We start from the raw sequence: 10,802 nt of genomic DNA, 5'->3' as shown, positions 1-10,802 counted from the left end.
CCAGGGATAAAAAGGCCGCATTTCTAGTTCCTTTGGTCTAGAAAGGATTCACGTAAATTTGGCTATTCCCCAGGGGGCTGCAGTCAACTGCATTCTTGGCAGAAAGAAAGAAAAAGATCAGTGGACTAATTGAACGGTGCTCAGAGAAAGCCAAACAGGAAACCCTTAACCGGCTCCTGTCAGCATTTCCAGAGTGCTTGGCGTTTCTGCAAAGGATGTGGAGTGGCTCTACTTCCTCCTGTGCTGCCTGGTGAATTTCTAAGCGGTCAAAGGACCTCTGCTGTGACCAATTCCTCCAGTGAGGAGCACTCACACTGGCCAGGCATAGGGCGCACAGTCCACCACCCCAGACAAGTTCAAAGTTAGGGACCATCTCCTACAATGAAGACTCAGACCACAAAGCTGAGCTGCTTAAGAGGGACATTCTAACTCCTCTGAACGCCACAAAGTCCTGTGGTTCGGGTGTCTGGTCCACACCTTCCAGATGCAGACAGCCAGGTGGCCATCTTCAACGGGCACTAAAATCATGTTCTTTCATCCTCCCAGAAAAGTTGGGGGTGGTGGGAGGTGGGGTAGGGGAACAGGCCAGCAGTGCAAAGAGACACATTAACAATTTTATTAAGTTTGCCATACAAAGAATATGCCATGGGAAAAAAACATCAGAACCAGAGGGCCTATCGAAATCATCTGGTCTGATCCCCTCATTTTACAGATGAGGAATGTGGGTGAGGAACACCAGAACAGCATTCTGGACAGTGCCAGCACGTCAGCCCCGTCCTGATACACGACACACAGAGATCAGTCTTCTAGGTTTTGAGCCAAGTAGAACCTGAAGACTTGATGCATGTTTACTCTGAATGTTTCTGTGCCCCACAATACCACATTCTGATGGTTATCTCCTTCTGGAGGCTGCAGGAAGAGCCCTAAGGAAAACACGATGAGTGTCAGGGTCACTCAGAGCCGGGAACACAGAGTGATTGTGGAGCAGAGGGTGCAGAGGGTTTAGGGGAAGAATTCAATCACTCCCCCCAAAGAGTCCTGATCACCCCTTTCCCCCAGACAACATACAGTCAGACCCCAAAGCCTCAGGGTAAATATGCTTGCCCTCCTGAGGGTCAGATCAGGTTTGGAGGAGGAAGGAAGAGATGCAGGTAGAAGAAAAAGAAAAAGGTTTACTTCCATTGGGAACACATTTTTCTCAGCATGGAGCAAATCCAAACACCACAAGAGAAGGCTGTAAGACTCTGGTATTAAATCAATTGTGAGATGTATGGAAAAGCACCAATAATTTAGTAAAATAAATACAATCAGAGTTTCACAAAGATTGATATAACCCAGCGAAAACAGTTTTTAGGCTTTTGAGCAAGAAGACTGAGGTGTATCCTGCACTCACTGCATCTTAGGAGGAAACCCGAAAAGATGTTGGGAGCCTTCCCAGCAGAGAGAAGTCATACACGACTATCCTTGGCCCTACAGTATCTGTCCACTAAGAGCTACTCCTGGAATGTACATTTCCTTCTCCCAGGAAGACCAGGCTGGCCAGTCAAAGCTGAGGCTCACTGACTTGGCCCAGACCATGACAGGTCCCCCATGTCAATCTGCAGGCCTGGGTGGCAGGGCTGAGGGTGGAGCAAGTAGAAAAACAAACAATGTGTTACTAAGAACTGATCTGTGTTTGTAGAGGGAACTTCATTCCCCCGGGGACACCCTCCCAGTGAGGTGGACATCGGTGCCTCTGGCTTTTAGGGGGAGGCAAATATTGTCACCTCTCCTGACCCAGCGAGGGGGTGGGTTCGGAGGCAGCTGACCCCAGGCTACAAGAGAAGGGAGGCCACTACAGGGGAAAAACAGGAACGAGAAAATAAGGATATTGCCCTGGCTCTTGCTGGCGGGTTCACGTCCTCCCAGGGGCTGTAGCGACCAGGAGCTGTTCATCCTCTGTCGGCCCAGCATCCCAGGGACAGGAGTTTGGAAACAGCAGGACGCATGAACCGCAAGCCCTCAGCGTAGCCAGGGACTAGTCAGGAAGTCAAAGTCAGGGAAACGGCCTACAGGGGTGTTGGGCTTCTCCATAGGCGAGAGGCGGCGGCAGCAGCAGCAGTGTTCGGCTCCTTCGCTCATGTTTCCACCACTCGGATGAGAGGCATGGGCTTACTCGGGCTGGGGGGCTTGGATATCCTCCCACTGAAAGAGAGTCAGAAGCAGCGAGTGCGGCCTGTCGCCCACCCTGCACACAGTCCCCTCTCCCACGGGTGCCCCCGGGTGCCCCCCTCAGCATCCTCTCTGGCGCAGCACCTGCTGCCAACGTCTGAGTGACGATTGGGGGAGGGAGGAACAGGGATGGTGACAACACAGAGAGCAGTGAAACAGCTGAGAAGTGGGCAGAGCTGGGATTCTTGTTTTTTTCCCAAAGGCTGGGACCTTTCTGTCAATCTCTTAGAAACAAAAGGCCCCTCTCTGGAAATACACACTTGTTGCACCTTTGTAATTTTTGCAAACCATTTCAGAGGGCCCAGACTCATCTAGAGGCTGCTCGTGGGCCTCCTTGGGGTTGTGCTGTCAGGCTTTACTCTGACCTGGTTAGAGAATGGCTCAGATGGAGAACAGGTCAGACGAGACACTGGAGCCTAAGTGGGATTTACAGGAGCCTTGTCCTGGCCTCAGCACTAAAGGTCCCCTGCCCATGGTTCTGTGCCTCTTCCATCATTCCTCACCTAGGCCCCAGCACCCACATGCCTGCTCACCTGCCCAGGTTCTCGGTCTTGGTCCAGGTCTGGGTGCTAAAGTGGCCATGACTGATTTGCTTTTCTATCAGGTGTTCCATCCGGTCATGCATCTCTAAGTTCTGTAATACAAGTTGTGGAGGCAGGGGTGGCCATTTGCTGGCTAGCCATTTGTGACATTTCACTAGCTCACTTGGGCTCTCTGCCTCTGTTTGTGCCACTGTCACTGCCACCCCTACCATGCATGCCACAGCCAGGGTGCCCTCTGCCCTCATCCCTCGTCTTCACACCACTCTGGATCATCCTCTTCCTCTGGTTGCCACTCCTGCTCTCCTTCCCTCAAGGACTGAGTACAATACTGATCGTTCCCTGCTGTCCTCCCCAGCTTCTGGGAAAGGCAGAAGGTAGACTAAGAACTTATGAGCTGGTATGCCTGGGTGGCTCAGCAGTTGAGTGTCTGCCTTTGGCTTAGTGTATGATCCTGGGGTCCCAAGATCGAGTCCCACATCAGGCTCCCTGCATAGAGCCTCCTTCTCCCTCTGCCTATGTCTCTGCCTCTCTCTGTGTGTGTCTCTCATGAATAAATAAATAAAATCTTAAAAAAAAAAAAAAAGGAAAAAAAACTCATGAGCTGGTCAAAAACACCTTAGCTGTGGAGAAGACAAGACCACTCCTCCAGAATGCCTCCTCCTCACAGCCAGCTCCATTGGCACCTCCTCTGCTAAGCTTGTGGCACATGGCTCACATGGTGACAATGTGCCACTTCAGGGTGGGGACAGATTTTATCACTGTGACTCCCTGAAGGTTTTCAGACAACACTGACTCAGCTGAACTGAACAGCAACAATCATCCCAGATCCTCACTTCTAAGCAGCAGGCACACAGGACAAAGACGCCTCTGGAAACTCTCCCTCTCTATGTCTATGTAGAGTTCTGTCTTTTGAGATTCTGCTCCCTTCCCAGGGCTGCCCAGTGCACAGACCTCTGCTTCCAGGTAGGCGATTTTCTCCTTAAGCTCCTGGATGGTGGTGTCCTTTGACTGGACCACAGCTTTTGAATTCTGGAGCTACAAAGATGTGGGAGACGATGGGGTTCATTTTGAAATGACTCAGTACACACTCATCGAACTTTGCCCTGCTGCTGTGGAGCCAGCAGAGACATAAGGCAGACTTTTGCACCTCCCACATAACTTGCTTAGGCTTTTCCATAGTAGCCTCATTTCGGTCAATACTGAGCTCCTGATTATCCCAGGTGTGAGGGGAGGCTGTGAGAAGACCACCCAGATGATCCCCGGGAAGTACAAATTATTTATTCATTTAATAAATATTTGTTGACTTCTCCCTCTGCCTATGTCTCTGCCTCTCTCTCTCTCTCTCTCTCTCTCTCTCATGAAAAGAAAATATTTGTTGAGTGTTTACTATGTAACAAACTCTGTTCTAGACACTGGGAAACAGTAGTGAACCAAACAGAAAAATCCTAGCTCTCGTGGAGGACATGCAGCAAATACGCCCTCCCAGCTAAGGGATTTAAAGTTCTCAAAACAATGCTGCAAAATGGCATATCCTGAGTATGTTACCCTAAAGCTCAGATGGGGTACAGCAGAAAATCTGCTATGAGGTACAAAGGTTGATAATCTGTACACAGGTATGGGAGTTTATTGTGACTTAATTATACATTTACCAGCGCTCTTCAAAGTATAAGAGAGACTAACTCTTTCTCATCAGAAAACAGAAGGCAAATGAGTAACACCATAGGGGAAAGATGGGAGAAAGGCGAATTCTAATCACTCAAACCTAGTAATTGGTAGCCCTAAGTGTTCTCATATAAGAAAATAAGCCATGCTCTCTGGGGGAATGAACAGCAAAAGCATGGACTGGACAGGAAAACAGGGCCAGGCTCCTTGTGGTGGCTTCCCAAGAGGGCAACCGAAGCCGGGTAAGACCTGACTCTGCTTACCTGCTCTATCATCTGCCGGACTTTCCGCTGCTGGCTCTTAAGCATGTCATCCAAGTGGTGGATCTTCTCCCGTAACCCAGCCACTTCCTTCTCCAGGTTAGCAGCCCTGGGGATTAAGATCAGAAAGCTGAGGCAGTCATGGGATAGAGACTTGGGCCTGGGGGCTTCCAGGAACTGGATTCCCTTTGCCTGGTCCCTCAGCGGTCTGCCGTGAGGAGGAGGTACTTGGGACACTTTGGAAGAGCACAGGGGAAGCATCCCTAGAGATCCACTCGTCTGAACAAGGAAACTGAAGCTCAGAGAGGTAAGAATAGATAAATTATTTTGGAAAGCTCTAGAAGGTACAACTAGAAACAATGGGTAGATGTCCAAGGAAGCAGTCCTAATGCTAACACAGGATAGACTTTCCCAGCATTAAAGCTGTCAGAAAGTGGACTGCTTCATGTGTGATGAGCTCCTCATTCCTGGAAATATTAAAGTGGGAGCTGGGAGTATAGATACCCAATGCCATCGAGCTGTTGGAAAGGACTCTGTGTCAAGAGGGAGGTAATATTTAAGGATCCTTAGAGTCTCTTCACACGAGTATGTTCCTAAGTCTCCTGGGATTCCCAGACAATCCTATGTCCTCTGCATTTTCTAAACTGGGCCAAGCTCCCCAGAGGTCTGGCGACTACGCAGAGGGTCCAGAAGTTCAGACCTCTGAAGCACTGCTGGTGCCCTCTTCGCTCCTAAGTGAGGAAGCAGACGGGTGCTAGTGCCAGAGGGAGGGCGGTGCTCCCGGTGAGGGTGGGGGCCGGGCACAATGCAATCTGAGCCCCAACATCCTCCCCAAGCCTCAAACAGTCTAGGAGTCCACCCTCAGCTCTCCGGTGCCCTACTGCTCAGTCTCCTTTTATTTAGAAAATTAACATTTTTGATGCATGACTGTCACTTGCCATTCCCATGCCTCTGTTTTGGGTTATCTGGGTCTTTTTTGTTTTTCCTGCTGCTTCCTCTCCTGCCCATGAGCACCAAGACTGAGAAAGAGAGTGCTGAGTAATTTAAAACAATTCTGAAATGTTGCTGAGCCCAAAAGGAGGCTACAATAAAATGTCTGCATTTCCCATGCCTAGACTGAGGTTATTGGAAAGGAGAGAAGATGCTGCCCCATCAACTGTGCAGTCTTAGAATGCCTTAGAAGGCCCTCCAGGTGACATCTGTTGAACTTAAAAAGATCCAACTTACACTGTGGAGAGCAGGTCCAACATGCTGTTAACTTTATGATTTGAGATCTTATTTATTAATTGCCAACAGCACAAAGAATTTCCAAATTCTTAAAGGTCCAACACAGCCTACTGCTCTTTGTTTCACTGATTTCTGATCAGAGGGAATCTGTAAAAACCATGGAGAGGAAGGGATCCCAGGGATCCCCTGCAGGCCACTGCTGCCAGCTGGTTCTCAGTTCAAGCAGCTTCAGCGACAGGAAGTTCAGAATCTCTTCATGAAGCTACTCGTTGTATTTTTCGAAGCATGACTTGTGAGGAAGTTATCTGATTTACCCTCAAGTAATTTACAGCCGGTCTTTGTTTGGGGGGGAGGAAACTGTGGTGCAGTAATACCACATCCACATCCAACGTGACAACCTGAGGAGTCATGTGCCACAACGGCTAGGACTTCACCAGCTCCCCCTTGACCTTGGCTCCGACACCTCGCAAGCCTTTCCTTTAGGCTCCTACTCCCTGGAAGACAACTCCCCAGAGATGGCAGCCTCCCCAACAGTATCTCCCCGGGGCAGGCGGGGCCCCACCCTGCGTAGCCACACTGTGAGTCAGAGCTGGAAGATCTGACATCAGCACCAGTTTCTTCCCCAGGCCTGGCCACCTGGAGCTGCAGGCTGCTGGCCCGCCCTCCCTTGCACACACCGCAGCTTCTGGCAGCTTCTGGCAGCTTCTGGCGAAGAGGGCCCTTACTTCTCTCGCTCTGCCTGGCAGTCAGTGTTCTTGATCCGAAGTTCCTCCAGGGCTGTTTCCCCTTCCCTAACCTTCACCAGTAAGGCCTGATGCTCCTGGATGGGCCAAAGGGAAGAGAATCTAGAATAAGGAGGTGATGACAGTTTCTGTGTTTGGGGTGACAGACGCCTGAGGGCTGGGACTCAACCCCTACTGGGCCTGGGACAGCTTCCAAAGAGCAGCAGGCCAAGCTGGTTTGATGGGGCGCCCTCCCCTGGCAGGGAGAACCCTTCCCACCCTCAGCACACAGAAACTTCCCAGCCTCACCTAGCTATCCGGACAGCTTGGCCTTGCCTTATCCAGGACCACCTGCCGGCTATGGCTGCTGGTCCCCGGAAGCCAGGTCCAGAGGCTCCTTAAGAGTTCATTTTTTAAGAACACCCTTCAGAAGCCCATAGAGGGCAGGTGTACAAGAACTCAAATGAAATGCAAATGGATTCAACTCTAATTAGCATGGGCTGAGCTTAGCTGAGAAATCTGTGAAGTGTTTTCCTGGAGCTGCTCAGAAGAGCAGACGACGGGGGTCTCAGTCAATCTCAGGACCACCACTGGTTCCAACTGGCCCCCACCCGCCAGGAGTTAGGCCCTGAAGGCAGGACTCCAACAATTACCGCCTGCATGCCTAGCAAGCGCTTCTGGAGCTCTCCGACATCTGCCTCCTTCCGCTCCACTCTGTCCTCCGCTCTCTGAAGGGCCACTTGACTCTGTTCTGCTTCTCTCTGGTACCGGCTGAGTGTGACCTAAGACAGGATGGGGATGCGTGAAGGGGGTGGAGGGGAAAGAGCAAATGTGGATAAAAACCTTAGGGAAGCCCCCAGGGCCCTGTGCGCAATGATGGGAGAGGGGAAGCCACCCTCTCTCATTCACAGTTCTAGAATGACTTGGAAAACCAGCAGGTATCTCCATTTCCAGGCTTCACTGGCACATAGCTGATCAAGCTCTACTTTTTTTTTTTTTTAATTTTTTAAAAGATTTATTTATTTATCTGAGAGAGAGTGAGGGGGTGTGGGGAAGGGCAGAAGGAGAGGGAGAGAAAGTCTTAAGCAGACTTTGCCCTGAGCACAGAGCCAGACATGGGGCTCCATCTCACGACCCTGAGATCACACCTGAGCTAAAATCAAGAGTCAGACACTTAACCAACTACACCCCAGGTCCCCTGATCTTTACCTTAGAGGTTTACCTTAGAGTGACACCTGGAACCCATAAGCACCTTCCAGAGGGCAGACTTCTTCAACAATCCCCACCCCCCACCTAGTCAGCCAGTGCCACCCAAGCTGAGGGTTGGGTGTGGCTTTCCTACAAATGCAAATGCAAAGAATCCAGGGGAGCACATCTCCACATCCTTCCTTCTGAGTCGCCACTCTTCCTCATCCTCACAGCCAGCAATTCTGCAGCCTGCATATAAAGGCCAAAATGGCATTTGGAAGGGCAACCATGCACCAGGAAGAACTGCTCTTTAACAAAGACAATAACCCAATTTGGGAGGGACAGAAGCAGAATTTTTGAATGAAAACTTAAGGAAGAACTTGCCTTCCTTCCCTTCCTCCCATATGCCAACTTCAGGTCTCAGCTTGAGATATCTTTTCTTCCAGAAGTCTCTATACCAGTGTGGAGTCCTTCCATTGTGTGTCCTCCCCTCTTAGAGCACCAAGTGGATCTTGCCCAGTCACTTGTGTGCACTCCCCTGTAGGCCACCAGCAGGGACCTTGAGTACCATTCCATTTCCAGAGCTTGGCACAGTCCTAGCACACAGTTACTGCTCGATAATATCACAAGTGGAATTGGTCTTCATCTAGTCCAATCTTCCATTTTCACAACTAAAGGTCAACTGACCTCCCCAAGGTACACAGCTGGGGAATAACAGAGCCAATGCTGGAACACAGTGACCTCATCATCCATTTCAATTCTTCCCAGCTACCCTACACTGACTCCCCAGTCAGTTACGAAAAAAGAAGCCACGTGGGGCATCTGCATGGCTTAGTGGTTGAGCATCTGCCTTTGGCTCAGGTCATGATCCTGGGGTCCTGAGATTGAGCCCCACATCAGACTCCCTGTGTGGAGCCTGCTTCTCCCTCTGCCTTCGTCTCTGCCTCTCTCATGAATAAATAAATAAAATCTTAAATTAAAAAAAAAAAAAAAAAGAAGAAGAAGCCATATAACCTCCCCAAAGCCCATGCAACCCCAGGAGAACAGAACACCAAAGGAGAGAGTCTGACTCCTCCCAAAGTCAGAATCACAGAAGGGAAAGCAAAGCACAGGATGATGTGTGATGGGACATGTCCATGCTACACACCAGCCCTGTCCAGAGCAAACTCTCCACAAACCCTTCCTGACAACAAACTGCTGCTCACAGAACAGAAAACCCATTCTTACTGGAAGGTGGTTTTCTCAGTAATTGACAATCTTGCCCTTGCTATCCCCTGGTTCAGAAAAGTAGATCAGAGAGTCTAATTCACTAGCAAAGACAGAAAAGCCTCCAAAGGTCCCATATTAGCCTGGAACAGGTCAGCCCCATGGACAAGAACATAAAAACAAAACCTCTCATTTCTGTACATAATATTGCACCCAGGTTGATGTGTACTCAGCACAGCGTTATCGGGCCATGGGCTGATCCCCACACTCAGCTATAGGATCACAAAGGAAAAAAACATACTCCTCTGTCACATCTGTCCTGCTGCTCCAATCAGCACTGCCCTGAAGGAACCTCTTCTTCATAAGAGGGTGTGTGCCAACCTACCCCAAAAGTGGAAATAACCCAAGAGGTACCTCTTATTGCAGGCAGGTGTTACTTACCAACGGCAGCCCCTGCTAAGAAACCGTGGGCAGGTAGCACAGCTGTCAGGGATCCCCTGGCCTCAGGCTTTGACTCTGGACCCTTTTGTTCAAGCACTGAAACCCAGAGCTAGCAGACACCTCCATGTATGGCCCAAACCGACAAGTGATTCATAAGGCCTCTCAAGATAGAAATTTCTCTCCAACATTCACAGTCTAGTCAGTGCTACAGCCTCAACCTCCCCTTCCTCCTCTTGTATACCAAGAAGGTAGGGAACAGCTGGTCACCAAAATGACACATTGTCAACCCAATTATCTAGGCTGTGGAATCTGAAGCACATGAAGCAAACTCCTTCACTGCACAGCCACTTTGTTCTGAGACCAAACTCATCTCAGTATCATGCTAAGTCCAGACTATTTAGGATGGGAAAACCCACTTAACTAAATTGATCACTAAGGAAAAAACAGGGTGTCTTCTATTTCCAAAATCCTTCAGAGTAATAAATATACTTACACATCTTACCTCACTCAATTCTGTAAGGTACGCTTAAAATGATTCATTTTTACATAATCTGGACCTGATACTTATGTTAAATTACTTGCTCAAATAAATGATCATCTCTAAAGGCAATTGATTATCCCTGTGCCTTCTTCCTCCCCTCCATATCCCTCTCAGAAATTCTCTTTCTCAATCCGAGGGAAGAGAGGCATTCATTCTTCTTCACCAGCTCCTGGCATGCCTGGGCAGGGCACATCCTATCATCACATATTTATGACACAGAAATACTTCACATGTGGATGAACAATAATGGATAACAGATGGTTAACCTCACACAGAAGCCTAGTGTTTGCCCAGTGTACCTCATTTTATACTCAATTTTCTGGCAAGATGAAGATCTCACACACTTTTTTTTTTTTTTTCACACACTTTTTAATAATGGGGAGTTTCCACTATTTACAGACTTTGGTGCTATTTTAATCTTTCATAATAATTTAGTATTACTTTTGTAATAACTGAAATACTCATTCAAGATCACAGAGGTCTGCATAGTAAAGTCAAAACTAGACTTAAAGTCCTCTGACTCCATGGACACAGATCTTTCTACAACCACACTGGTCCATCCTCTCATCCCATCCACACTTAAGAGGTGCCCACCTTACGACAGGCATTATGTCAGACATGGGGATGCAGGGTGACCTGACAGCGACAGTCCCTGCCTGCATGGTGCCTAGAGCCCAGTAATTTTTACTGTCGTACTCAGAGAAATGATTCGAGTTACCTGCTATCCTAGACCAGCACCACCACTCAACTTCAGTAGAGAACCAAGCGCCAACCTTTAAACTATGGGCTAGCCTTCAACAGC

General features: G+C 49.1%; 1 protein-coding gene across 2 annotated transcripts in view; it reads right to left on the bottom strand.

Annotated features, from left to right (window-relative positions):
• Positions 1–592: 592 nt before the first annotated feature.
• The window catches only part of TUFT1 (tuftelin 1), a 48,693-nt gene continuing 38,483 nt past the window's right edge, over positions 593–10,802 (bottom strand). For both annotated transcript variants that reach the window (XM_038562253.1, XM_038562252.1), the window contains 6 exons: positions 7,278–7,406; positions 6,628–6,722; positions 4,679–4,784; positions 3,705–3,788; positions 2,745–2,845; positions 593–2,184 (listed from right to left, as the gene is read on the bottom strand). In XM_038562253.1, the coding sequence (XP_038418181.1) occupies positions 2,118–2,184; positions 2,745–2,845; positions 3,705–3,788; positions 4,679–4,784; positions 6,628–6,722; positions 7,278–7,406 (582 nt within the window). In that variant the 3' untranslated portion in view covers positions 593–2,117. The remainder of the gene's footprint in view (positions 2,185–2,744; positions 2,846–3,704; positions 3,789–4,678; positions 4,785–6,627; positions 6,723–7,277; positions 7,407–10,802) is intronic.

This window comes from Canis lupus, chromosome 17 (assembly GCF_011100685.1).
Source record: "Canis lupus familiaris isolate Mischka breed German Shepherd chromosome 17, alternate assembly UU_Cfam_GSD_1.0, whole genome shotgun sequence".
Lineage (NCBI taxonomy): Eukaryota > Metazoa > Chordata > Mammalia > Carnivora > Canidae > Canis > Canis lupus.
The sequence above is the reverse complement of the archived record's forward strand: the minus strand, read 5'-3'. Positions and strand labels throughout refer to the sequence as shown.